Source organism: Rhinolophus sinicus, chromosome 14 (genome assembly GCF_057876585.1).
Source record: "Rhinolophus sinicus isolate RSI-liver-muscle chromosome 14, RSI-T2T, whole genome shotgun sequence".
Classification (NCBI taxonomy): Eukaryota; Metazoa; Chordata; class Mammalia; order Chiroptera; family Rhinolophidae; genus Rhinolophus; species Rhinolophus sinicus.
This window is the reverse complement of record NC_142514.1, coordinates 12,586,682-12,614,508: the sequence shown is the minus strand read 5'-3', so window position 1 is coordinate 12,614,508 and position 27,827 is coordinate 12,586,682. Positions and strand designations below refer to the sequence as shown.

Below are 27,827 nucleotides of genomic sequence, written 5' to 3'. Positions count from 1 at the left end.
TGTCACTCTGATTGGCCAATGGGGCTCACGCCCTCTCTCGGCTCCCAAGAAGAATGCTGGGCCATACTATAAAGAGAAAAGGGGGGAAAGTGTATGATTCAAGACTTCACTTTGGATTACCTCGTCCTATATCACGTAATAGCCTCTACCATACCCTCAAAGAGATAATTATTTCATTAACATAAGGTAAATCTAGAGGTATTTCAGTTAGTCCTGACTCGGAGGGCGGTCGGGTGATTCAGCACCCCCTACCTTCCGAGATGGTGCGCTCCAGGAGGGGCAGCGTCTAATGACTACGTCCTGGGTGCGCCGCCCCGCGTGCACCGTGCAGCGAACGCCGCGCTCTGAGCTAGAGATGCTGCTGCCGCCTGCTCTTCGTCGTGTCATGCTGGCCCACCCCTGGAGGGGAGCCGGGTGAGTGAGCACCGGGCTTGGGGAGGACCCGAACGACTCTGCGGGCCCGGGGTCCCGGGAGTCGCTGAGCGCTCCCCGCACCGGACTCCCTTCCTGCCGGATTCCCGCTGGGTTCCCGGGGTCTCCCTTCCGCCCCGAGTCGCTTTTTCTAGTGCCTCCCCCGACTCAGACCTTCCACGCATTGCGACCCCCCTGTCTCCTTCCTTCAGCAAGGGGGAAGCCCTGCCCGAGTCCTGCGGCCGAGTTGGGTGCCTCGGTGCTCTCCCCGCTCCTAGGCTCGGAAAGTAGCCTCTCGCGCACTCGTCTTGCTCCTAACACTTGATCTTCTAAATGTGCTCACCTCTGCAGTATGCTGGCTTCCTCCCAGGGGCACCTCTGTTTTTAGCACACCATACGTCTCACCTCCCCACTCCGTTTCACATTCAAGACCCACCAATGGGATCCCCTGAGTCTTCCCTCTTCTCTCTACCGGGATTTCTACCTCTCTCTTCCTCTTCCCCTTTTTCAAGTTAAGTGTCCTTTCTTCTGGTAGGTGGAATAATAATTATGGAGTGCTTATAATGTGCTAAATATTGTATTAGACATTTTGGTATATGCCTGCTTGTGGTGACTAATGAGTCAGTACATTCAAGTGCATTGAACAGTGGCAGGCACGTAGGCAATGCCCAGTTACTATCATGATCATCGTTATCACTTGTGTTTAAACTTCTGTGTGGTAGATACTGTTATGTCAAATTACAGATGAAGGAGCCAAGGTGTGGTTTCACAGTGGAGGTGCCCTGCAAACCCAGTTTTGCAAACGCTCACCGTGTAGAGTTGGGTTCCTAGACGCTTGCCCACTCAATGACAAAGGTTCTCAGAGCCCCTTTCTGCTCTGAATGAGGTGGGAGAGGTAGGACACAGACCCTGCTTTAGAGGGGCTCACAGTCTGGTGAGGCTGCCCCCTTATGGACCAGTGTTTCTGTCTGTCTAGCTTTCAGAGCTGGGCAGCCCCCACCCCCAATTCACATTTTGTTTGCCTGACCCCTGGGACTGTGACCAGCTATGTCTCCTGCTGAGTTAGGCCCTTTCTGAGTTAATCAGTGACCCAAGGGATGGCACAGGGGTGCCCTGGGCAGAGGCGAGTATCAATACTATTGTGTGTCCTCTGTGGGTGAGGATGGGATGGGGAAGGGCACAGGAAGAGGACATGGGAGAGAAGGGTTCCTCCTCCCCCAAGACAAGGTTGGGGCCACACTTGCCACACCCTCAGCCTGGTTCCATTTGCTGGTCTCTCTGCACTTTTGAGACCACGCCTCTCAGACCTCAGATGGAAGTCCCGTAGATTTACTTGTTTACTGGGTACCTACCAAGTGCAGGTGCTGTGCGAAACACTGGAGGGAGGGGTACCCAAGGGATTTACATGTGGATGGGGCCTTCAAAAGTTTTCAGTTTAACAGGGGAGAAAGACATTTAAAAAAAACACCATTATAATAATAATATTTATCAAGCAATCGAGTACTGTAGGACTGGCACTATGCTGGTAAGTATTATCCCCATTTTACAGGTGGGAAACTTATCTGCCAGTTAAGGCAAATGCAGGACTAAAATTGCGGTCAGTCTGACGCCAGATTCATGTTCTTCATTACAAAGCCTCCTGGGTGGAGAAAAAGCATTCTGTAAACAGAGAGAAAGCGTTTTGCATCCAGACCTGCAGGCTCAGGTCACCTCTTGTGATACAGCAGCTGGCCCTATGCCCTAGACAGGCTTTCTCAACCTCATGGCACTGTTAACATTTTGAGCTGGATAATTCTTGTTGTGGGGGCTGTTCTGTGCATTGTAGGATGTTTAGCAGCATCTCTGCCCTCTACCCACCAGATGCCATTAGCACCCACAGTCATGACAATATAAAAATATCAGACATTGCCAAATGTCACCTGGGGGGCAGCTTTGGTGTTGGTCACTTGTTCTTTACTTCAACAAATATGTAGGACACACCTGTGGTGTGCCAGGTTTGCATTTAGGGAGAAACACTTTTAGGACAGTTTTAGTGATCTCTCTCAGCGTCCTATACAAAAAACTCTAGTGCTGAGAAAAACCACCTCTTGAGGAACTGGTATGGATGATGTTCTGTAGTATTTCCCTTTTTGCCTGGAGTGCCAGGAATCTCAACTAAGTAAAAAAATACTCTTGATTGTGTTTTCTTTTTATTTAATTCGTATGTGTCCATTGTAAAAAGTGCAGATAATGCAAAAAAGAATACAAAAGCATCGGTAATCTCACCACACAGAGATAACCACTCATCATTTTGATACCTTTTTAACTTTCCAAGAATGTAACTGCTTTAAAAAGCAAACTGGAAAAAAAAAAAAAAACACACACACATAAAATGAGCTCATCTGCAAATACTTCTAAAAAAATTGTAGTTGACATACAGTGTTATATTAGTTTCAGGTGTACAACACAGTGATTAGATATTTATATACCTTACAAAGTGATCACCGTGATGTCTAGTAACCATCTGGCACCACACCTAGTTATTGAACGATATTATTGACTATATTCCCTGTGCTGTACTTTACATCACTGTTACTTATTCTGTAACTGGTGTTTTGTACTTCTCAGTTCCCTTCACCTTTTTCACCCATTCCCCCATCCCCCTTCCATCTGGCAACCATCAATTTGTTCTCTGTATCTATGAGTTTATTTCTGTTTTATTTGTTCATTTGCTTTGTGTTTTAGATTCCACATATAAATGAGATCATATAGTATTTGTTTTTCTCTGTCAGACTTATGTCACTTAACATATACCCTCTAGGTCCATCCAACTTGTCACAAATGGCAACTTTCATTCTTTTTTATGGCTGAGTAATATTCCATACTATAGATGTATCACATCTTCTTTATCCAATCATCTATTGATGGACACTTAGGTTGCTTCCCTATCTTCGTTATTGTGAAGTAATGCTGCAAGGAACATTAAGGGTGCATATATCTTTTCTCATTAGTTTGTTGTTTTGATTTGCATTTCATGCTGAGTATCTTCTCATATGTCTATTAGCATTGTGTGTCCTCTTTAGAGTAATATCTATCAAGATCCTCTGCCCATTTTTTAAATTGGATTGTTTGTTTTTTTGAGGTTGAGTTGTATGAGTTCTTCATATATTTTGGATATTAACCCTTTTTCGAATATATCACTTGCAAATATATTCTTTCATTCAGTAGATTGCCTTTTCGTTTTGTTGATGGTTTCATTCACGGTGCAAAAGCTTTTTTGTGTGATGTAGTTCCATTTGTTTATTTTTGCTTTTGTCGCTTTTGCCCTAGGAAACATACCCCAAAAAATATTGCTAAGAGCAATGTCAGAGTTTACTGCCTATGTTTTCTTCTAGGAGTTTTATGATTTCAGTTTTTACATTTCGCCTTTAGTCCATTTTGAGTTTATTTTTATATATGGTGTAAGAAAGTGTTCTAATTTCATTTTTTTGCATGTATCTGTCCAGTTTTCCCAGCACTATTTACTGAAGAGACTCTTTTCCCCCACGGTATCTTGCCTCCTTTGTCATAGATTAATTGACCACATAAGTATGGGTTTATTTCTGGGTTCTCTATTCTGTTCCATTGATGTGTATGTCTGTTTTTGTGCCAGTGCCATACTGTTTTGACTACTGTAGCTTTGTAGTATAGTTTGAAATCCAGGAGAATGATACCTCCCACTTTGGTCTTCTTTCTTCAATGGCTTTGGCTGTAAATACTTTTTTGTTGCTTGCTTTTTCACTTCACAGACCTGTCTACCTCACTATATGTGCCCAGAGCCTAGAACTGTGTCTAGCATCTGGCAAGCCCTCAGCAAACATTTGGTGAATGAATGAATGACTACAGTCCTTCCTTGTCCACATATATTTATCACAACCAGTCTTGAGACAATCACCACAGACATCTTATGGATGGCCCATGGATACTCAGTAATGGCAGTGGCTACCATTTGCCTTTTATATGGGTAATTTTTCTTAGCTCATCAGCAACCTGTGATGTAGGTTTCATTATCCCTATTTCACAGATTAAACAAGTGAGGCCCATGGAAATTAAGGAAAACTTGTCCAAGGACTTAAGCTAGTAAACACCAGGCCTGCCAGTTGACTGCCCCCCATCTCCTTTTGCCCTGACTGACCTCCTGCCCTTTTCTTTATTTCATTAACTTTATCATGGATGCCAATTCTTTTTGGAAAGGGCCAAGATACATATTTATGTTTATATATAAGTTTCATAATAAACAAACACAAAAAAACTAGCCTAGGCCCAGGCACATAGTAAGCTTACAGTGGATGTTAATTTTTGTCCCTTACTTGCTCTAGTACCACCCTGCTAGGTGCCAGGAGTCCAGAGATGACCCCACCTGAGTCCCCCAATGTCAGGGGGCTTGTGGGCTGGAATTGGCCACTGTCCTTTCCCCTTCCGGAATCTTAGGTAACTTTGGAGTCCTTTCAGCCCACCTGCCTGTTTAATTTTCAAAATTTCAAGACCACCCAATGCTTATCCCAGCCTGCCTGCCCCTTGGCTGGGCATAGGTTGTGCTGGGCAGGGGCCTGGCGCTTCCCACTATTCCCTGGACATACTCTGCTCCCTCACTCCTCCAAGCAGTAGCTGGGCAGTGCCTCTTGCCTGGAATGTCTTCCCCTAGTGAATCTGCACTCACCCAGTGCATTGTGGCCTTGGCAAGGCAGCTCTCCTTTGGCCCTTCAGTGTCCGGTCTGTAAAATGGGGATAATCCTATAACAGCCATGTAGCACAAGGGTTAGAGAGACCATGTGACACATGGCTTGCTTGGGGCCTGGTGCCCAGTGTGTTGCTCTGTAAATATCGAGTGAAGGAGTAAGTAGAACCTACGGGGATCCTGAGACTTGCTTCTGAAGTTGTTAGAAAGTCCCCGCTGGAGCAGCAGTCGGCACGGCACCCCTTGGAGCACTTGCTTCGGTTGCCGGGCTCCTGGCTCCGCGCACTGTAGGTGCTGAGCAGTTGCTGTTGGAGACAGGGGAGCAGGGGTGGCCATTTGCAGGACTGGGCAGAGGACAGCATGCAGTGAATCCTGGCTCCACCTGTGAGGTCTGTGGCCCTGGGCAGGTTACTTCACCTCTCTGGGCTGCCTCATGTTCTCTTATGCAGAATAAAGATATTAAGAGCCACCTTATAGAATTGCCTTGGAGGTTAAATGAGTTCATACACGAAAACCACTTTGAGGAGTGTCCGGTACCTAGCAAACTGAATACATGCTGCTTCCATCATTGTTTGGATCCCCTGTGCCGCTCATGGGCTGCCCCGAATGACCATCCTTTGTCAGGACTCTCAAGACAAGAAGGTCCCAGCAGCACCGGGATGGTGGCGGGTGCGGAACTCAGATGTCCTCAGTCCTTCCCTTTTATTCTACTTGATTCCTCCGGTGCAAAACACTTTCTCAGGGGATGGGCAAGACTCCTGCGCTTCTGGGCGGCTCCTTACCCCCCACGCCGGACCTTTCCTTTCCTGGCAGAGACAGCATCATGGAGCGGATAGCCCTGGGCTGAGCGGGCAGTGCCAGTGGACAGCTGTGACCTTGTGCAAGCCACTGCCCCTCTCGGGGCGTCCCCTTTCTCAGGTGGGAACTGGTAGGAAAGAGGAGGTGCTAGCTGGGTGGTGAGGAGGATGCACCTGTCCCATCAGCCCCAGCTGACCATGGACCTCTGAGATGATCTAGGTGTGTATCTCCTGAGTGAGGAAGACCTGGATTCAAATGCTGCTCTCTCATTTGACCTCCAACCATGAGGAGTAACGTCATCTCTGCACCTCAGTTTCCTCCTCCATCAAATGGAGGTAATAATACATTTGTAGGGTGGATTCACTGAGATAATCGCGTAGCATCGTGCCAGCCATGTTGTAAGTGTTCAGTAAAGGTTCCATGATGTTTTCTGGGGCTTTAAAGTATAAACAGCTCATCCTAGGTTTGATGCCCCTCCCTTCTGGACCTGCCCTGGGCCTTTCTCTGCTCACCTCCACTGCTGGCCCCTTGTCCCAGTGATAAGGAGGATTTGTCTTACCAAGTCCCAGATAGCAGCTGGGAAAGCCCGGGCACTGAATGAAGCAAGGGTCATTTCCTTTCTACACCTCTTCTTGGACTTGACCACCTCCGGGCTCAGCCACTGGGGGGCCCAGGGGGCCTGCATCCAGCCCCCCCGGTGTTGGAGGGAAAGCACTGGCCTGGGAGTCCACCCCTGGGGGCCTGGCGTTGGCTCTGACATCATTTGTGCATTAATTGTTTTAAAAGGTATTTCTCAAGGGCTTACTGTGGGCGGCCAGGTATTGTGTCCAGTGGTGAATGGAATGGACACAGGCCAGCCAAGTGGAGCTTACGGCCTGGCAGGAACACAGACGGCCAGTCAGAGTTCTGTAATGAGGGTTGTCACTGGTGCTTTGAGAAAAGTGCAAGGCTAAGGAGGATCCGATAGGGGCGCATCCAGATGGCGTGAGGCCAGTCACGCAAAGAGCATCCCACGCAGAGGGGACCGCAGAAATGACCAGGGCGACTGGATCGCTGCAAACGAGGTGGGAGGCGGTGGGGGCGATGGGCATTGGGTCTGGAGGCCTCAGTAAGGATTCTGATCTTTTTATTATAGAAGAAATGAGAGGCCACTGAGTCGACCACGTACTCTCTGTGTTTGTTTCTCTGTCTGATGATCACATTTTCATGTTAAAACTATAACTTTGGCTGCGGTTTGGAGAGTAGCTTGGAGACAGTGGAGCAGGAGTGGCCATTTGCTGTTGTCCGGGCAAAAGCTGATGGTGCAATGGACCCGCGTGGAAGCCAGGCCACTGGTGACCTGGGGGCTCGGCCCACCCCGCTTCCCCTCAGTGTTCCCCTCTGTGAACGTCTGAGGTTACATTGGCTGGCCCAGAGTGCCCTCCAGCCCTGATGTTGCCCGTGGCAGGAGAGGTTTTTTAAGCTCAGATCCTGGTATCCGCAGAGGGTGGAAAGGGGAGCTAAGGTCTCACCCCCAGGCAGGGCGATCCCCTGGGTGAGCAGAAGGGGCACCCCAGGTTGTTAGGAAAATCCGAGTCAAATTCAGACTCTGCCCTATGCCTCCTCCTGAGGTGGACGTGCTGAGAGCTGCCCTCAGCAAGGTCAGATTTGGTTCATGTCTGCATCCCAGAGCCGGGCACCTGGTAGGTGCTCAGGAAATGTGATGAAAAAGTGTGTGAGCCCTTTCGACCTCATCTGACTTGAGGTGTGGAATCAGTGTCCTGCCTCGCAGGGCCCTGTGCATCCTCACAGAGGCTGCAAGTCCTAAAGTGATTCATCTCCGCCATCCCCCGAGCCAAGGAAGTGCTCCTGTTAATTCCAAATGGCCCGTGAGCCCCCTCCACTCCCCACCCCCAAATTGACAGGAAGCCCTGGGTTTTTTTGGCTCTGTTTTACTCAGGCTGATCTTTGAACTAGTTTCTGTCCCCCAGGCCACACACAGACGGATGGACAGCTGTGCCAGGCAGGGCCTGGAGAATTTCCAGGCACAGCGAAAGCCAAGTTGGTGTGTGATCCTGAGGTCACAGTGGGCCTCTGCCCCAGGGAAAGTGGAGGGAAGCCTGCAGGATTTGTTTCTGACACTGCCTGGGAGGGAACAGGGAACGGAGAGCTGGTGGCTACTTCCAAATAGTAAACTTGGTTAACTGTTTGTCCAGTTGGTACAAATTCATAATGAACAATCCCTCTGAGATCAAAAAAGGTTAACGACATTGTTGCAACAAGTTCACAAAGTGAGTTGTCAGACCTCATACGTATACCTCCTCCCGAGGTCACCTCCTCAGAAAGGCCCTCTCTGACCACCCTGGCTGAAGTAGCCCCACCCATCCCCTTACTTACTCATTTTCGAGTCCCCTCTGTCATCGTCGTGTTTATTTCTTGCCCATGTGCCCCTAGAGGTCAGCTGCATGCAGCCAGAGGTCTTGCCGTCTTGATCACCACTGTATCTCCAGTATCTAGAATAGCGTCAGACACGTAGCAGGTACTCAGTCACTTTGTAGGCTGGATGCAGGACCTGCCCTCCCTCGGTTTTGTGTCCTTCCTCTAGGCTTCCCAGGCTGTGTCTTTGAGCCCCCAGACCTCTTCCTAGTGAGAAAGAAAAACAAGTGGCCCCGATCCTCGTAGCTGGGCCATTTGGTGCTGTTGGGCATGAGCCACCTCCCAGAACAGCAGCCTCAGACGAGGTCGCTCTGAGACCGTGATGAGATGAGGCACAACAAGCCCACTCCCTAATTTTGTCTAAGCACAGACAAAACCAAGGTCACCGTGCCACCGCCAAAGTACCACACATCCCCGTCTCTTGCTAAATGAGGGACTGCGCCCCCCAGGTGTGCATTCTCCCTCTTGCCATGGCCGTGGCGATAACCCCACGTGTACAGCCCCAGGTGTGTCTCTGCTGGTCTCGGGCTGGGGGCGTTAACACCAGAGGGAGGTGCTGTCTGGGTTTTTCAAATGCAGGTTCCTCCTGATCGTGGTGGTGAACCAGTTGTTTTCCTTTCGGGACCTCAGTTACTTATTTCTGTAGCAGGGTCTTTGGTGACACCCATCTGACAGCCCCATCTATGATGGATGGGAGGTGTTAGCCAATCTAACAAGCCCTGTGTGTGTTAGCTGGCCTTTGTCACTAACATCCTCATTTACAGATTAGGAAACTGAGGCCTGGAGGAGAGGTCCCACAGCGGGGGCTCCAGCTCTGGAATGACTGACCCTCAGACACATTAGGGGTGGTGTTCAGAGAGGTCACTAATCAGTGACGTCGTAGGTTCCAGGTTGAATGGTGGCTCCAGAACAAGGAGTGCTTGGAACTCAGTACCCAGGAATCAGGCCCTGAACCCCCCAAACCAGCCCTTTCTGTCCCTGTGAACAGCTTAGGTCACTCCTCCGAGTTCACGGTCTACCCTTTCTTGCTCAGCTCTTTGGGCCCGAGACTCTCAGCTGGTTCACATTCTGATGAGACCCAGCTCTGGGATGTCTTGCCTTTTCAGCTTAGAGCAAGAAGTGACCTGGGTCTGTTTTGGGATCAAGTCTGCATTACGGAGAAATGAAGGGAGAATAAACCCTCTCCACGTCCAAAACACTTACAAATGGTTTTGCGTCTGTGGATTGGAACTTCCAACAACCATGTGAGTTTGTGTGATTATTCTCACTTCCTGGGTGTAGAACAGGCCCAGAGGAGGCAGGTCACCTGCCAAGGACTCGGACTTGAGCTTGAACTTCGTTTTTTGGCCCCCGGAGCCTGTTCTCACCCCCTGGGGGTTCTGTAGTTGCTCTGGATTTCAGGATTCGGGGCCAACACAGGCCTCCCTGTTGGAGAGAGAGGGGCTGGGGCTGGTGGTGGTCACAGGTCACAGCTGACCTGTCTGCCGCTCTTCCCCACCCTTGCATCCAGGCTTGTGTGGAAGCACACCTCCTCCCTGAAGGTGGCCAACGAGCCCATCTTGGCGTTCACGCAGGGCAGCCCTGAGCGAGAAGCACTGCAAAAGGTAAGGCAGGGTGCGGCACCCAGCGGGTGCAGGGCTTGGAGCAGAGCCTACAGCTGTTACCCCTCCGGCCCCCGATCCCAGCCCTGGAAGGAAACCTGGAGTCTGGGGAGAGCTGTGTGTCTGGAGGATGGCAGAGGCTAGGAGCAGCAAGGTGGCAGCCGGGGCCTCTTTGGAGCCTCAGTCCAGGTCAGGGCTCATAAGCCCTAGATGTTTTATGCTTCCAAACATTCTTCCATTAATTGCCAGTATTTAAAACATCGTGAGCTTTCGTGAATGAGTACATTTCCGGTGCAGTTTTAAAAATCCCTTTTTGTAACAGGAAATCCTGGCAATGCTGGCCTTACCTTTCTGCATGACAGGAAGTGACAATGGAGGGGGACTAGTCCCCTGAGGGGGCCATGATCTCTGACCACAGCCCCACCTGGCACCCGTCTCTTTTCTGTTCCTGCCTGGGCAGCTGTGTTTGCAGACTGCTTGAGGTTTTAGGTGGGGCGAAGCGGGGAAGGAAGTGCCCATCTGACACCTTGTCCTTTCCCAAGGCCTTGAAGGACCTGAAGGGCCAGACGGAAGCCATCCCATGCGTGGTGGGGGACGAAGAGGTGTGGACCTCGGACGTGCAGTACCAGGTGTCGGTAAGTGCAGTGAGTGGGCCGGGCTCGGTCTCTCCCTGAATCTGGGCTCTATCTCTCGGGTAGCACATAAGCATGTGACGTGGCATCTCTGCCTCTGAAGGGGTTTGTAGTCTACTCCTTGATTTTGATTTCAGATGAATTCATTTGCACTCTGACTGTTCTTAAAGAGGATTTAGAACCAGCTTATTAATTAGCATTAATATTTGTTTTAAACCACTGGAAGTTATTCAATGTGATGTCAAGAGACTTTTCTAGCCTGCCTGGTTTGCACAGGGGTATAGTGTGGGTTGTGTGATGTCACTAGCTAACTAGACAGCCACACGGTGCCCAGCTCATAACTGAGTCCTGTCCACAGGCAAGAAAACCTGACGAGTCCACCGAGCATTTTCTGTTTTTCTTGATGGATTTCTCCACAAGGGGGCTTAGGGGGTAACGGGGAGCTAGGGTGAGAAAGCTGGGCTCCAAGCCCTGTGATGCCATTGGCCTAAGAAACCCACCGGCTTGGAGTTTATGGAGCCAGGAACTAGTGTACACTTTGTATGGATCAGGAAACTCATAGGTCTATAATTTGGGGGAGTAAAGGGTTGGCCCTTTTGTAGTTAGGGTAAGCATGTTCTATGTCTGTCCAGTGGATCCCTGAGCAGGTGTAGGCAGGGGTAAGGGTGAGGACCCAGGGCCCCCACTCTAAGCGTTCTGAGGACGGCCTGGGGCAGGAGTGGCCCATAGAGGTGACCTGGAGCCCCTGCTACTAAGCAGCGACCAGAGGACCTGACATCTGGAGTCGTCGGAGCGCAGCCTGGGATCTGCAAGCGCCTCCGGCCTGCACCCGGTGTGTGCCAGGCGCCAGCCCAGAGTGGCTCCTCCGGCCTCACTCGCCAAGTCAATCTCTGTAACTGCCTAGAGCCCGCCCTTGCCTGCAGCTCCCCAGGCCTCCATGGCTGCCGTAGCACCTGGTTTTCTTCCAGGCAGCTGGGATTTCGATAACCTCCTGGGTGGGCGCGTCTGCGTTTCATTCCCCATGTTGCCTCTCTGAGCTGGCCATGTGCTAATCGTCGGAGCCCAGGCACATGGGGCAGTTGGAGGCGTGAGGGTGGGAGCTGTGTTGCTGGGACATACTGCTGACTGGGGGTATCCGTGCTCCTTTCGGATGTACTGGATTGAAGTGCCTGGGTTCTAGCTGCCTTCTCAGGCGCCTAAGCATCACAGGTCCATCTCAGGTGTGGACAGGATACAAGTGATCGTGCCAGGGGTTAAAATGAAGGGACGGGCTGCTTCTACTGAAACCTAGACCAGCATTCCCCAATAGAACTTTCTGCGATGATGGTGGAAACCTTCTATATCTGCATGTCCATCACAGCTGCCATCAGTCACACGTGGTTATCAAGTGCGTGGAATGTGGCTCGTGCAGTGGACGGAGTTTAAATGCCAACAGGCACGTGTGGCCAGTGGCTGCCCTATTAGAAAAGTCCCAAACAGGCCATTGGTGGACTAACAGGCGGCAAAAGTGTGGATAATTATGGTGTAAAATAGTTATATCACCAGCCCTGAGGAGGGAAAGAAGTGAAATCTCTCCCTACTTTATTGCTTCTGCTGGCACTCAGCACTATAGAGGTCTGTCAGGGTTTGTTGGCATTGTCCCTTTTCGATGAGTACATCTAGGTTCCACGCAAGCGGCTCAAGAAGCAATGGCTCGGTTCCCTAGGGACTTTGGGGGCATGGCAGGACTCCTGAGTGTTTCACCACACCAGTGCATCGTTTGGGGCCTCCCACGGTAGCAGCTCCCGTCACTGAGCAGCCGCCTTGTGCCAGACCTGGTTTGAAGAATCTCCACCTGTGACCTCTCCGTGCTATGAGGCACAGAATTCCCCATCTCCCGGATGGAGAGACGTGGCGAGGGGAAGTCAGTTTTCAGAGGCCCCACACAGCTAGTAGGTGACAGACGGGGATTCAAACCCAGTCTGTCTGACTACAAAGTCTATGCTGTCCCTGAAAGACTGCAGACCGTGCCTTTCTTGTAGACTGGGGACCTTCCAGAGCAGGAACTATGTCTTAACTCACCTAATAGCAGAGGCTCCATAGCCCTCGAAGGGCAGAGGTCCATGTGGCTGGGGCGCCTGGAGAAGGCTTCGTGGGGAGCGGAGGGGAGAGAGCGAGTGTGCCGAGGGCTGTCCCTGGAAAGCCAGCTCGGAGCCGCACGCCCACCCTGGCAGCTCTCCTGAGCCGTGACCTCACTCTCATCTTCTTTCAGCCCTTTAACCACGGACACAAGGTGGCCAAGTTCTGCTATGCAGACAAGGTGAGTCCCTGGTGGCTTTGCGGTAGGGCTGCCGCTCCTGTGTCGTCCTGCTGGCTGCTGACATGGAGGTGGACGTCAGACTCTACTTCCTTCTGGCCATGGGGCGTGGGGCCACAGTGGGGGCAGCTGGGACTGAGGGAGTCCCAGGGCTGGTGTCTTGAACAGGGCCAGACATGAAAGGGGTAACTTTAGCTAACAGGGAGCTGCTGTGGTCAAGGCTGGGACATCTCTGGACATGTCCATTGCTGTGAGGCAGTCCCTGATCCAGGCAGAGGGAGCAGATTCTGGAGGCTGAGGCAGGGAAATTGGAGACATCATGGATGGAAAGCCAGACAGGGAATTACATCATGGAGGACCATCAAGAGGGAATGGGGTGACCTGTGGCAGGGGGTCTGGGAGGTGGCATCATGTGGCTATGAGGGCAGTTGGCATCTGGGATGCCAGCAGTATGTGTATACCTTAGGCTGTGGTTCTGGATCTGTCAGGGGGAAGGCCAGGCTCCTGACCTCAAAGGCTGGGGTCTCTGGATGGTGGGTTCAGGGGCCCCAGGAATAAGGTGAGGCCCTGATGAGACTGTGAGAAAGAGTGAAGTAGCTTTAACAGCTGAAGGACTCAGTGCCAAATGCTTGGCATGCTGACCTAGCTGGCAGGGCCCTCAGACTTCTCCAGACTGGCGGCAGGACCGGTTCTGAGTCTGGGGTGGCCCAGCCGGCGATGGGACACAATGTCTGCAGCCGTGGGGTGTGGGGGCTGAGGGCCGAGGGAGCCAGGAGTCTTCCCGGGTGGAGAGTGGCCTCCAGCTCGCTCTTCCCTCGCTCATTCCTCTGCGACCCTTACTGCTGTGGGACGAAGCCCCCAGCCTTTTCCTCTTCATTAGGCCCTGCTCAACAAAGCCATCGAGGCTGCCTTGGCTGCCAGGAAAGAGTGGGACCTGAAGCCTGTCGCAGACCGGGCCCAGATCTTCCTGAAGGCGGCCGATATGCTGAGCGGGCCACACAGGGCAGAGATCCTTGCCAAGACCATGGTGGGACAGGTGAGGTGCCTGTGGGCACAGTTGGGGGAGGGGGTAGCAGGCAGTTGTACCCCGTGTAATTCAGCAGACATCAACTGGGCAGCCTCTGGGTGCCAAGACCTGCTCTGCTGGCTGGAGACCGAGAGGTCCTCGAGGGACAGGGCCGAGGAGAGGGGACAGACACCTATAAATTGTGAGATAAAGTGCACTGTGCTAAGCCTTGTGTCCTATGGAAATATCCCTTCCCCGCCTTCTCTGTCCCCTTGTCTAGGCCAGGCCTTTGTCGGGCTTTGCCTGGACTGTGAGTTGCCCTGTGTAGTCCTCTCGGCTCTGTCAGACCCTGTCACCCTGAGAGGTTTTTCTGACACCTCACACTGGTCACTCCAGGCTTACAAACCTCCAGATCTCTTATCACTGAGAGTCCTTACTTCCAAGTCCTGAGCCCACCCCCAGAGCCCTTCAGTTCCCACCTCTGTCCAGCTCACATCTGGTCTGCGCTTTCCATCAGGCCCTCCTGCCCATGACGTTGCCAGTCAGGACCTAGCAAGGTCCGGGTCTAGGTGGTGTCCAAGGTCTAGGACACCACAGGTGTCCCATCTCCCTGGCTCTGCCCCACGTCCCCTGCCTGAGGTGCTCACTCTCTTCTCTGCCCTGTGAACTCTTATCCGTCAAGGTCTAGCCCAGATCTCATCTCCTCTGTGAGGCTTCCAGAACCTTCTCTGTCCAAAAGGATCAAAACGTGCTGTTCATTTTGTCAGTTACAGCTCAGTTCACGTTGGGGTGTAATGAGTTCGTGTGTATTTGTCACCCCTTTACAAGCATTTGAGGGATAGTAATCATGTGTTAACGTCTCCATCTTTCTTGGCCTCGCATCAGGTCTTCCTGGAGTCTAGAAGCTCCAGATAAATGTTTTTTGGGGGAGTGCATGGTGATCCCGAGAGCAGCAGTAGCAGCCCAGAGTGCGGGGGAAGGAGCAGAGAAAGGATTCATTTCACCATCCCCAGGAAGGAGCCTTAGGGAATTTGGAGGAGCCCAGCGCTGTTCCTGCAGTGAGAGCTCCCTCTGCTGCACAGACAGCTGTACGACAGCTCCACACTGCCAAGTGCCTCCCGATTTTGTCAGCAGTCCCTGGGGTGGGTGTCAGGCTCCAGTGTTCCAGGGGAACCGCACCTGGGCAGGAAGAGACACACTCACTCCAAGACCAGGTTAAGGTGTGTCTTTCATTGAAGACTCAGGAGCCTGTAGGAAGCTCTCTGGCCGTGCAGAGCAGGGGGCAGAGCATCTTAGCTCCCTTGGCTCCTTGTCCTAAGCTGGGCGAGCAGCTGTCAGGGACCCTGTGTGCCAAGGCGGGTCCCATAAAGGTCCATTCTTGCTGCCCAGAGTCTTTCCCTGCACTCACATTCGCTATCAGGAGAAACAGACATTCTAAGGAAACATTTACAGTCATGAGGCCTCTTGGTTCTTGGCTCAATGCACCCAGTGAGGGTACGTACTCATCCCAGGGCGGGAGCCACCGGCACCCTGTGTATGATGCCACTGTGGCCACAAGGTCCAGTGGGAGGGCTAAGGGAGGCAGTCTGCCACCGCTGACCCCCTGGCCCTCCCGCCTCTCAGGGTAAGACGGTGATCCAAGCGGAGATCGACGCCGCGGCCGAGCTCATCGACTTCTTCCGGTTCAACGCCAAGTTTGCCGTGGAGCTGGAGGGGGAGCAGCCCATCAGCGTGCCCCCCAGCACCAACCGCGTGGTGTACCGGGGGCTGGAGGTACCCCGCGGTGCAGGGCGGGAGGGGACTGCTGGGGGCCTGGAGCTTGGCCTCACTGCCTCCTCTGTCTCCAGGGCTTCGTGGCAGCCATCTCCCCCTTTAACTTCACTGCGATTGGTGGCAATCTGGCAGGGGCGCCGGCCTTGATGGTGAGATGTGGGCAGTGGGCAGAGATGGTGGCAGCTCGGCAGCACTCCCGTCTCAGCAGACAAAAGGCCGCACTTGAGCCCCTCAGGTCCCAGCACTAGGCCTGGGGAGAAGCACAGCGTGGAGCAGTGTGGGGCTGTGGAAAGGCTTTGGGGTCAGAGGCTGGTTTGGATCTCGGCTTTGCCCTGCTCTGGGTGACCCCAGGCAGGCCCCCGCGCGGCCCTGAGGCAGTTCCCTCATCTGCAAAGTGGGAATAACAGGAAAGCCTGCAACACAGGGTTGTGAGGAGCAAAGGAGGCCAGGTGTGGGGCACGTCTCACGCGAGGCAGGTCTGGCCCTGTGCGGGCTTAGCGCATGGTGACTGTTACTGATGCTGATAACTACAGCTCCTCTGCGTGCTATGTGCCTGATGACTTAATGGTGAGGGGTGCACGGCTAGGAAATGATGAGACAGATAAGGACTCAGGCCCAGTTTTAACGTCACTGGGCTCCACTGCCATTATCAGGGTGACGGTGGCCATTGCCCTCATGCGCTCCCATGCAGCCTGCTGTCCGAGGTCCTGGGTGGCTCGCAGAGTAGCAGGAGGAGGGCTAAGAGGCGTGGGGGCCTGGGCCCCACATGGGGTGGCTGGTGGTCTGGGGGCTCGTGCACAGGGCTCGTGCCTCCCCTCGCGCTTCTGAGCACAGGCAGACATACACATGCCCAGGAGCCCACATGCCCTCGCCCAGGACATGTGCAGAGACAGCCCTGTGAGCACTTGCTCAGCCGCTCCCAGTGAGCACCCAGCAACTCACCAACACCCAGAATGGATCTGCCCGAGGGATGCTGGCAGGACCAGTCTGTGCAGGCTCCTGGAGGAAGGGAGCTTTGGCCAGAATGTGGGAGCAGACAGGGCAGGCCTGGTCTCGTTGGCAAGGGCTTTTAGAGCACAGTGCCAGCACCTGGAGGAGTGGGGCTGGTCGGGGACATGTGGCCTGCACAGGGGCCTGGTGGTTTCAGGGGAGGGTGACCATGCCTTGGGGTGAGGTGGAGTTGGGGCTGGTGGCCCCCAGTCCTGTGATTATCATTGTGTCCCCCCCACCCCACCGCGGGTAGGGCAACGTGGTCCTGTGGAAACCCAGTGACACTGCCATGCTGGCCAGCTATGCTGTGTACCGTATCCTCCGGAAGGCCGGCCTGCCCCCCAACATCATCCAGTTTGTGCCAGCTGACGGGCCCACATTTGGGGACACTGTCACCAGCTCAGAGCACCTCTGCGGCATCAACTTTACAGGCAGCGTGCCGTAAGTCCCTGGGGTGGGGTAGGCCAGGGTGGTGTAGGGACATTCACAAGGCCACTGCCTTCTCACCTCTGTCCAGGAGCTGGGGCTGTGAACCCAGAGGTCTGGCACTGACCGTACCCACTTACTGACTGTACGGCTGTGGGCAAGCCGTGCGTACCGTACTGCACCTCTCTGAGCCTCCGTCTCGTCACCTGCACCACGCAAGTGATGGTCTCTACCTTGTAGAGTAATCGCGAGAGTCAAACTAATGAACGAACGAACAACAAAGAGCTTTACAGGCTGGACGCAGCCTACAGATGTTTGGTGATAGTGATTTTGATGTGGCCTCTGTCCCTGGAAAGGGCACAGGGAGCTTGGAATAAATTGGAGGAGAGTCAGGAAGCCTTCTTGGCAGCTAAGCTGAGGAATTGGCCAGGCAAGGGGCTGGGAGAGAGCTTTGTAGGAGAGGGAACAGCACATGTGGAGACTTAATGCTGACGCTTCTGTGCTCTGGGAGGTGGCAGTAGTTCCGTGTGGCTGGAGTGCGGAGTTCTGCGGCCAAGAGGAAGAGGGTGGGGGCCGGCGAGACATGGGTCAGTCACCACCACTCATTCATTCACTCGTTCAGCTGGTATTTAGCTGAGTGCATGCTGGACTCTGTTCGTGCTAAGGCTCAGCAGTGAATGCCGGGAGTGGACAAGGTCCTACCTCTCGGGGGATTTAGTCCAGTAACTGTAAAGCCCTCTGAGCTGAAAGCTGTCTGGACTTTATCCTGAAGATGAGGGGACCCACGGGAGGTTTAATGCGGGGGAGTGGCTTCATCAGAGTGCAAGCAGAGATTACACCTGGTAGCGCTAGTAGGACCCGGCAACTGAATCTGTTTTCTTTGACTCGTAATAGAAACGAACCAACCTTGCACAATTGGGGCAGTTTCATGTAAAAATCCAAATGTTGGCTTCTCGAAAACCTGGATGCTGTGGTCCCCCTTGGGCCTGCGTTTCCACGTGGCACCACTGGCTGGAGGCGGGTGGGTTCCCCACCGGCCAGGTCACCGCATTCACTCTATGTCTGCCCCTCCAGCCGGTGTTTGCAGCCTCTGTTCTAGCTGATGGCTCTGGCTGCTCAACGCACAAGTCGCTAGTGGCCAGAAGCAGGAGACCCTTAGGAGTCTCCGTATCCAGGGAGGGATGGCGGGCCCTGAACCAGGAAAGAGACGGTGGAAAGGGACAGAAGTGGGCCAATTCAAGTGAGAGAGTATTCAAGTGAGAGAGTAGCAGGGAGATTCAATCACCTGTCTATGGAGTCGGGGTTGGGGGGGGGGGGAGTCAGTGGAAACATCCAGGCTCGAGGGCAGGAGGGGGGCATCGTTTATCAAAGTGGGCACCCAGAAAGCTGAGCATCCGGAAGGTTTGGGCAAAGATGAATCACAAGCTGGTCACTTTGAATTTGGGGTACCCCACGGTTATCTGGGTGCAGATATTGGGATCAAATTGGAGGTCCTTCCAGGTGTCCCTGCGGTGGCTTCTCACCTCTCTGCCAGCCTCAGGCTCCTCCACCCCCCTACCCACCAAGGTTTATGGGGTGGCATGGCAGCATTAGAATTGCTGAGTCGGGCTGTTTTCCCAAAGGCCCGCTCTGCCAGCCGTGGGTCCCACAGGTCCCTGCCTAGCAGCAGACGGAGCGGGCCTGGCCCCCATTTGCCATGCTCTGATGAGCAGCAGCTTAAAGGTGGGAAAGTCATAAATTAGTATTAGCTACTGTGTCGCCAGCTCCCTGGTGATTAGCATTTTTATTGTTTTGTGGTGCTGAGGTTGGTCACACTCAGAACCCAGGGAGGAGGCAGAGGCCTGAGCTCCCTCTCGCAGACCCCTCCTTGGTGTGCCCTCTGGAGCCTGGGCACTGGGCTTCAGGGTGCCCCTTGCAGACTACGGCAGCGCCTGTCCCCCATCAGGTACCCACAGTGTGCCTGGCACTGTCCCAAGCACTGGCATTCATTAGAGTGAATCACGGAACAGCCCTGCCCGGTAGGATTATTTTTTCCAGTTCCCAGGTGAGGCACAGAATTTGAGGCTCAGAGTGGTTAAGTGATAAGCAAAAGTTCACACAGCCATGGGTATCTGAGTTAGGACTCTAACGCAGCAACCCCTGGCCTTGCCTGCACCATTTTGCCGCCAAGACTCCCCTTTCACCTTCCCCATAGGTCTGTGATGCAGCCCATTTCCAGCTGACACTACCTTCTGGGTTCCCCATCCCCGCTGTGACCTCTGCCTGTCTCCCGCTGGCCTGCTGACCTTGGCACTCCTCCCTTGGCTTTTCAACCCCTTCCTTTGATAGGGCCTGTGCCCTGCCCCCCAGGACCCTCACCCTCTCAGGTACCTGAGCCCGGCTCCCTAATCCCCGCCCTGTTCTCTGGTTTCAGTACCTTCAAACACCTGTGGAAACAGGTGGCCCAGAACCTGGATCGCTTCCGTACCTTCCCACGCCTGGCCGGAGGTAAGGGTCCCTCTCCTTGGGGCCCCAGGGACCTCTCCCTCCCCTGCCATCACGAAAGAGGAGGAGGCGATGCAGCCATAGTTGGGCAGCCCTGCAGGAGCTGAGACCTGGGGGGCCTTAGAGGCAGAGCCTTTGTTCTGGCAGGTCCCAGGTTGTGCAGAGCACCTATGCCTCAGAATGTGTATTTTGTCATTCATTCATTCGTTCATTCATTCATTCATTCATTCATTCATTCATTCATTCATGCGTCATTCAGCAAATAAATTATTAATCATCTGCATAGGTGCTTTCTGGACACGGAGGTTGCAGTAATGACGAGACATACAGACCCAGCCCTCACGAACTTCTGTCCCAGTAGTAGGAGGCAAATGGTAAACAGAGACCATGTTTCCCTGAAAATAAGACCTAACCAGAAAATAAGCCCTAGCGTGACTTTTCAGGAGGACATCCCCTGAACATTGCACCCTCATGCAATCTTTTAGAGCAAATCTTAATATAAGACCCGGTCTTATTTTCGGGGAAACACAGTAGATAGATGATGTCAGGTAGTGACAAGGGCTGCAAAGAATTAAAGGAGGGAAAAGAGGAAGCAAGCAAAGACCCCCAAGGACGGTGGGGGGGATGGCCTAGGGTGGTTGGGGGGTGGGGACCCTCTTCAAGGAGGAAGCATTTCAGCTGAGACTTAAACAATGAAAAGAAACCAGCCTCGCAGAGATCTGGTGCAGAGATCTGTTGCGCCAGCACCATGCAATAGATCTTTCTGTGGTGATGGAAGCGTTCCATGTCCACGCTGGCCGATACGCTGGCCACCAGTGGCTATCAAGCACTTAAAATGTGACTGGTGGGACTGAGGGAGTGAATTTTTGTGTTTTGTTTACTTTGAATTAATTTGACTTTAAACAGCCATATGTGGCTGGTGGCCACTCTGCTGTGTCGTGCAGACCTAGACAAGGAAACTGCAAATACGGGAAAGCCAGGAGATGGGAATGAACTTGTATTTGAGGAAACAAGGGCAGTGTAGCTGGGGCAGGGAAGGGGTGGCAGGAGATGGGGCTGAGAGGTCAACTGCGCTCGATCTTGTTGAAATAATTTTTCCACAAAGAAACAGTTTCATGGTCAAGGAAATTTGGCACATGTCCTGTTAAAGCAAAACGGATTCCTTGCCCGCGGGACTTCTCAGAGCCTTTAATGTTTTTACTATGCATGGTATATCTTCAAGTGTAATGGCTGATATGTGTTGGCCAAACTCTTTGGACCACAGAACCCCATTTTTGCAGAGGCCCCTACCAACCAAGTATTTTGTGGAACACACTTTGAGAAAGTGCCAAGACCTCCTGACAGACAGGCCTGTCCAGGGCCACACAGCACAGTAATGGCAGAGCTGGAGCTGGTGTTCAGCATTCTTGCTCCTGGGTGTAAAGTGTGGCCCCAAGGGGAGACTAGACCCCACTTCTGAGCTGGTGAGAACTTTGATGGGGGTGTCAGGGAGAGTGAGCCCTTAGGGCCAGCTGTAGCATCACCAGCTTCCAGGCCCCCAGCACACCCCAGTCCAACCTTTACAAGATGGGGGGCAGTGAGCCCCTTTGGTGAGCTGTCCAGGGTTTTCTACTCAGTCTCCGTCCCACCACCTCCCTGAGGCAGTCAGACCACTGCTTACTCTATCCCTTCCCAACTTTGAGCACATGGCTTTATTGCTCTGTGCCTCAGTTTTCTTGTCTTTAAAATGGGAATAATAATGGGAGGTTGTTATGAGGCGTCAATGAGACAAAATACAAAGTATTTTGAACAGAGTCTGGTGGGTAGTTAGTGCTTTGTAACCAGGAGCTGCTATTAGCTGATGTTTAACTGAATGGGGAAACCAGGCCCCAGGGTGTGGGGAGGTGATCTACTGAGGCTCCTTCACACTCAGAAAACTGGAGGGTAGAGAACAGGGACCAGCCCTGGCAATTGACATGAGTGGACACCCTGTCCTCTTGTTTTGTCGGGTGTCAGGAAAAGGCTCAGAGAAAGCTGTGTCCACGTCTGGGAATGGAGTGGGAGCCTAGGATTTTGGTCCTTTGTCTGCCATTATGTTGGGTAGCATCCCTACCCCCAGTCTCAGTTTTCTCATCTGTATAATGGGGAATTGGTCCTGATGACCTCTCATGCCCTTCACCCTTGCTTGAGCCTCAGTTTTTTCATCCGTAGAGTGGGAGAATAGACCTGGTTCATCGGTTTCTGGGATGTTGTCCAGCAATAACTGCCTCTCCCATTCTCGTCCACCCAGTACTGGGGGCGGATCACAGGGCCCTGTGGACAGATGCAGGCAGTGCGCTGAGCCCCTGGGCTGGCTGGGGGAACCCACTCCCCAATTCATTCCCCCACCCCCACCCCTATAGAATGTGGTGGGAAGAACTTCCACTTTGTGCACCGCTCGGCTGACGTGGACAGCGTGGTGAGTGGGACCCTGCGCTCAGCCTTCGAGTACGGTGGCCAGAAGTGCTCAGCCTGTTCCCGCCTCTATGTGCCTCATTCGCTGTGGCCGCAGATCAAAGCGCAGCTGCTGGAGGAGCACAGCAGGATCAAAGTGGGCGACGTGAGTGCTGCCTTCATCCCTGCCAAGGCCCAGCGGGTGGCTGATGGGATTGGAGGTGCCTGTGCGGGTGGTGCTGGGGTGGGTGAGGAGGGGGCTCCTTTTGGAGCCTGTGGCAACTCTCTCTTCTGGTGTCTTCCCTGCTTCCAGCCTGCAGAGGATTTTGGGACCTTCTTCTCTGCAGTGATTGATGCCAAGGTACAGGCTGGAAGCTGGTTATTCCTGGGGGGGCCGAGACCTGGACTAGGTGGGAGAGGGAGAAAGAGATATGGGGGGCCCTGACCTCGGGTCCACACAGCCCCACAGCGTCTAGGAAGGCAGCCAGATAACCCCCTTGCTGCTAGCTTTGAACAGGGCAGAATCATGCAACCAGAAAAACTCACCTGACCCTGCAACCGGCTCAACAAGCCCTGTTTAAGCGTGTATTTCCGTATGCACACACCTCTGCATGCATAAACCTAACACACGTGCATACATGTATGTGCATCATGAACACGTCTATATAGACCTCTGTCTGTGGGTATGCATGTCAGTCTTTCCACACACATGCATACACATCCATACACACACATCTCCATACATGAACAAATCCACCCACATGTGCATGCACGCATATTCGTGTACATGTTTGTATGTGTAAATAGGCATATGTGTAGGTCTATGTGCATAATCGCATGCATGTAACAGGTATAAATGTGTTTACATGCTTAAACATAAAGACACATGGCCATGCATATGCCCAGGTGTGTTATGTTTACATGTGAGTATACCTATAATTCTAACACACGCACACACACACACACACACACACACACACACAAGCATGTATATCTGCCCTGATCTCTGCTGTGGCTTATCTAGACCTTGGCTTTTGCCCTCAGGGCCCCCCATTTCAGAATTTGGGCCCTTCGGGGACAGGTGTTTTGGGGTGAGTGTATTAGAGAGCTGCTGCTGGGAATGGCCCCCCAGCTAGTCCTTGACACCCCCCTCCTCACCCAACCCAGTCCTTTGCCCGCATCAAGAAGTGGCTGGAGCATGCGCACTCCTCACCCAGCCTCAGCGTCCTGGCGGGGGGCAAGTGTGATGACTCTGTGGGCTACTTCGTGGAGCCCTGTATCGTCGAGAGCAAGGACCCTCAGGAGCCCATCATGAAAGAGGTGACTGGGCGGGCGGCACGGTGGGGGGATCGCCTGTCACCCAGCTCGGCACGCATATGGGCCCTTGCACGTGGTTTGTTTTTTGAGGCATTATCCCATTTCTCAGATGAGGAAAGTGAGGCCCTAGAAAGGGGATGTCCCTCACTCTTGAGCTCAGGCCTCCTGACCCCAAATCCAGTGCCCTTCCCTGGTACTGCTGACCCTGACTGGTGTCCTAGCACTTTCATTGACCTTTAGACTCTCAATGGGGGCGGGGGGGTGGCCACAGCTGGCACTTGACTGAGGTGAGATGGGTATTATCAGTCCCATTTTACAGATGAGCAACTGAGGCTCTGAGAGGTTAAGGCACTTGCCCAGGATGACAGTGCAGAGGTGGGGGCTGCAGGAGTGGAGGTCTTCCCCCAGCCCCTTGGTGGCAGAGGGGACCGTGATAACTGTCGGGAAATTCCTAGGCCAGCTCTTGCCAGAACTTTCCCATTTTCCAGGGCCTGGGCCCTTGGCTTTTCAGGTGTGGCTTTAGCTGCCTGGGGGCCAGAAAGCTCCCTTGGATCTTTCGCCAGGTTGGGGTGGGGTGGGCAGGACAGGAGCTGGGCGCAGTGCTGTCCCTCCCTGGAGCAGGGAACCCAGCAGGAGGCCGAGCCTGGCCCTTCTTACAGGGGCTGAGGTGTGGACTGAGGCCTGGGGACTGAGAATAGAGACAGAGGCTAGGGCAGGCAGCCTGGGAGGCCTCAGGGCACTGGTCCAGGCAGGGCGCTGACCTTGGGCTTCTCTCCCAGGAGATCTTCGGGCCTGTGCTGACTGTGTATGTCTACCCGGATGACAAGTACAAGGAGACCCTGCAGCTGGTCGACAGCACCACCAGCTATGGCCTCACGGGGGCAGTGTTCGCCCAGGATAAGTGAGTGGCCGAAGCTCCTCTGCTCTAGTCCTGGTGTCCTGGACATAGGTCCTAGAAATAATGCCTCTCTTTGCCTTCTCTTCATTCCCCTCACCTCAGCCCCGACTGGCAGGCAGTCCTCCTAAGTACAGGTACACGGAGGCAGCCAAGCTCTGTTAAAATGCAGATTCTGGGGCCCCTCTATTGAATCTGGATCTCTAGGGAGGGGGCCTGGGCCTGGGAATGAGTGCTTTTGACCAGCTCCCCCAGATCTGATGGGGCCCCACTGAGCAAGGTCATTGCCTCATGCTGCAGAGTGGGAAACAAGCTCAGGGGCAGGGGCTCACTGCTCATCGTGCAGAGGCAGGATTTGAACCCAGGTTTTAGCCATGATGCTAAGCCTGAAGCTTTGCTTTTTCCTTCCTCCATGGCACCAGTTGTCATCCCGCGTCTGCCTCAAAGAGGGAGTGGATGAGGGATTGGAAACGGAGGGTCAGGATGGAGGTCTGGGGGTTCCCTAGCTCCCGAGGAGCGGGAAAATTGGACCAGCATGGGCAACTCCCTCGAGTGTGTGCAGCCTGACCCACGTCCTCCGTCCTTACAGCAGCCCGGTGACGGAGCCGTACTAACTCCCTTTCCAGAGGAGGAAGCCGAGGCTCAGAGTCCCTAAGTCCCCTGCTCAAGGGCCCACAGCTAGCAGCTGGCCCACGTCACTCTCCCCGGCTGGGCCCCCTGCTCACCTGGGCAGCCAGCCAACCAGGGCTGGGGTGTGTATTGGAGGCTGGGCCTGGCGCTGGGGGTTGTGGGCCGCTGTCCTCTCACCGTCGCCCTGCCTTGTAGGGACATTGTCCGGGAGGCCACAGAGATGCTGAGGAACTCTGCCGGCAACTTCTACATCAACGACAAGTCCACCGGCTCGGTGGTGGGACAGCAGCCCTTCGGGGGGGCCCGAGCCTCTGGTGAGTGGGGCCCCTTTTCCAGAGGGGAGCCGAGTTCCTGGCGGGAGACCCGAGTCCTTTATCTCAAGAGTGTTAAGAGGAATAGGAATTGCTCCATCTCCTGAGTACTGTGGGCCAGGCACTGGGCTCACCACGCGTCCTCTCAACGACCTTGTGAGCCCAGGTGCTACACCCTGCCCCCATCTTACAGAAGAGGAACCTGAGGCACAGGGAGGTGAAGTGACTCGCTCAAGGGCACAGGGCTAACAAGTGGTGGAGCTGGCTTGTGGGTACAGCTCCCACACCTTAGACCGCCATGCTCCAGGGCACTTCATCCAACTCCCTCCTGTTTACAAATGAGAAACTGAGGCTCAGATCTGCCTAGTGGCAGAGCCAGGGCTGGAACCCAGGGCTCCCAACTCCCAGCCCAGCGCGCTCTCCACAGGGCTCCCCTGCCTCCGAGACACCCCTTTCAGGTGGGGCACACAGACCCCGGGAGTGTTGGCGTCCTGCCTGCTTACAGTTCCTGCCTCACCCAACCTCTAGCTGAATGCGCTCTGCACAGATGTGCTTATGAAACCGTGGCTGCTGTGAACACATTCGGTTTTAGTTTAGCTGTTTGCTGCCCAGGCTGGTGCTCCGTTTATTTTATCAACTCCTCCCACCCCTTTTCCCTTTCTGCCCGGAACGGTTGAAACTTTTCAGAGAAAAACAGAGCTGTTTTTTTCCATAGGAACCAATGACAAGCCAGGGGGGCCCCACTACATCCTGCGGTGGACGTCGCCCCAGGTCATCAAGGAGACCCACAAACCTCTGGGGGATTGGCGCTATTCGTACATGCAGTGAGCCCTGCTCGGCAGCTCCGCTGTCCACCTGTCCGTTCATCCAGGCGACTGACCTCACTGTACTGGGCCCACCCCAGGCCCTCCACCCCACCCCTCGTGGGACGGCCCCCTTTCTACAGCGAAGGCCTGGTCCCCCGTCCCCCAGTGGCCCGTATCCTGGTCTGTCCCAGCTATGGTTGAGATCAGGCTGGGGAGGAACAGGGCCACTGCCCCATCCCATCGGCTGTCCTAGAATTTCCATCTTATAGGTGTGACCTGGTGCCAGCTGATTTTCTGTCCTTTTCTCCTCTTTCTTCTACACTGTGGCCCAATGGTTCAGGGACCCAGGGAACGGCAGTGGGGCAGTTCCCCATCCTTTGGGAAAAAGGAGGGAGCTCTGGGCCCCTTGGCAAACCTCAGCACCCACAGAGGCTCCTGGCCTTGTCTCTGGCTTCTGCAGGTCTCCAAGATGAGGAGTGAGCAGGGTGGCCTGCAGGGCTGGCGAGTCATGGCTGCAGGGTGCAAGAGCACCAGCTGCTCTCGGCCTCTTTGGTCTGGGCTGCTCGCCTTCCACACTAGCCCTTTGCTCAGACCCACCTGAGCCAGTGAGTACCTATGCCCGACCTTAAGCCTTACCTGCCCATGTGCCTTTCTCCAGGGCTCCTGTGTGCCCCTGTGATTCCTGGCCACTGGAGGCCACCTGCCAAGGTGCTGGTCCTTCCTGTTTAGGCTGAGATTTTGGAAATCCCTGGATGGACCTTCATGCTGTTTCAACTTTCCCTTAGCAAGCCTGTCCTGCCCTCAGAGACGGATACTCTCAGAGCCTGGGTTGGCCTGGGGTTTTCCTAAAGGAGATCAGTTTCCCACTGGCCGTGGTAAAACAAACCCAGGTAGACGTTCCCACCTTGTCCTCCCCCAGACCTACCCTTGGGTCCCCATCCAGACAAGGCCAAGGCTTAACCGTAGAATCTTCCCTCCTATGCATGTTAGTAGCTCTGTGAGGACTGGCCTTTAGTGGCCTGTTCTTTGTCTGACACAGCCCATCAGTGGGCACCAGCAAATAGGTTGGATTCTGGGCGGCCAGGGATCTATAAGGGGTGACTTTGGAGGGCAGTTTTTAGGGGGCCCTAAAAGTGCTGGGTCCTCCTAAGGATGGCTGGCATAGGGCCCCCACGTGGTTGGTGTGGCCGTTTACCAAGTGCCATGTTCTCACACCGTGGCCAGGGATGGGTGCCAATGCCACCTGGGCAGAGCATAGATTCTGCTTCCTTTGAGGTTCTGCATTGTTTCCCACGGGGCCGGGTCAGGTGCCCAGGGGTGGGGGCATGTTCCTGGTTCTACTGTTCTACACTGTGAGGTGGCAAGGGGATTTGCCCTGACGTCACCCAATAAAATGCCTGTTACTTAATCAAATTGGTGGTCTTTCTGGTGGTGGGGGAGGGGGACTGGTCAGCTTCTAAGTCATGGCATTGCCAATGTGTCATTAGGTGTCAGGAGCACAGTACCCTCAGTGTGATGGAAGGAAGGGCCGGCACTGATGTATGGGAATACCTGCGGCAGGTGGTGGGAGCTCTGGAGCCAGATGGGCTAGGTTCCAATCCCAGCTCCAAAAAGGTGTGCAACCTCTCTGACCTTCTGTCTCTTCATCTGTCAGGTGGCAATAATAATACGCACGCATGCACACGCACGCACACGCACGCAAGCACGCACACGCAGGTTGTCATGAGAATTAAATGAGTTAATTCATGTAAGTGCTTAGAACAGTGCCAGACAAAGAATTAATGATTCAAAGACTGTTACCTATTTAGCTATTGTAACAACCACTATTATGGGCTGTGATAGTTAAGTTTATTTGTCAACTTAGCTGAGCCATAGTGCCCAGGTGTTTAGATAAACATTATTCTGGATGTTTCCATGAAGGTGTTTTG

The 27,827-nt window shown here is 53.6% G+C and overlaps 1 protein-coding gene across 1 annotated transcript; it reads left to right on the top strand.

The window, feature by feature from the left end:
• The first annotated feature begins 63 nt into the window (after positions 1-63).
• ALDH4A1 (aldehyde dehydrogenase 4 family member A1) lies at positions 64-27,312 on the top strand. Its single transcript, XM_088790254.1, has 15 exons — positions 64-414; positions 9,831-9,924; positions 10,464-10,556; positions 12,805-12,852; positions 13,730-13,885; positions 15,479-15,628; positions 15,703-15,777; positions 16,872-17,059; positions 19,458-19,531; positions 21,910-22,106; positions 22,254-22,301; positions 23,108-23,260; positions 24,037-24,158; positions 24,978-25,096; positions 25,809-27,312. The coding sequence occupies exons 1-15, from the start codon at positions 290-292 to the stop codon at positions 25,919-25,921; spliced, it is 1,755 nt and encodes a 584-aa protein (XP_088646380.1). The 5' UTR covers positions 64-289; the 3' UTR covers positions 25,922-27,312.
• The last annotated feature ends 515 nt before the right edge of the window (positions 27,313-27,827 follow it).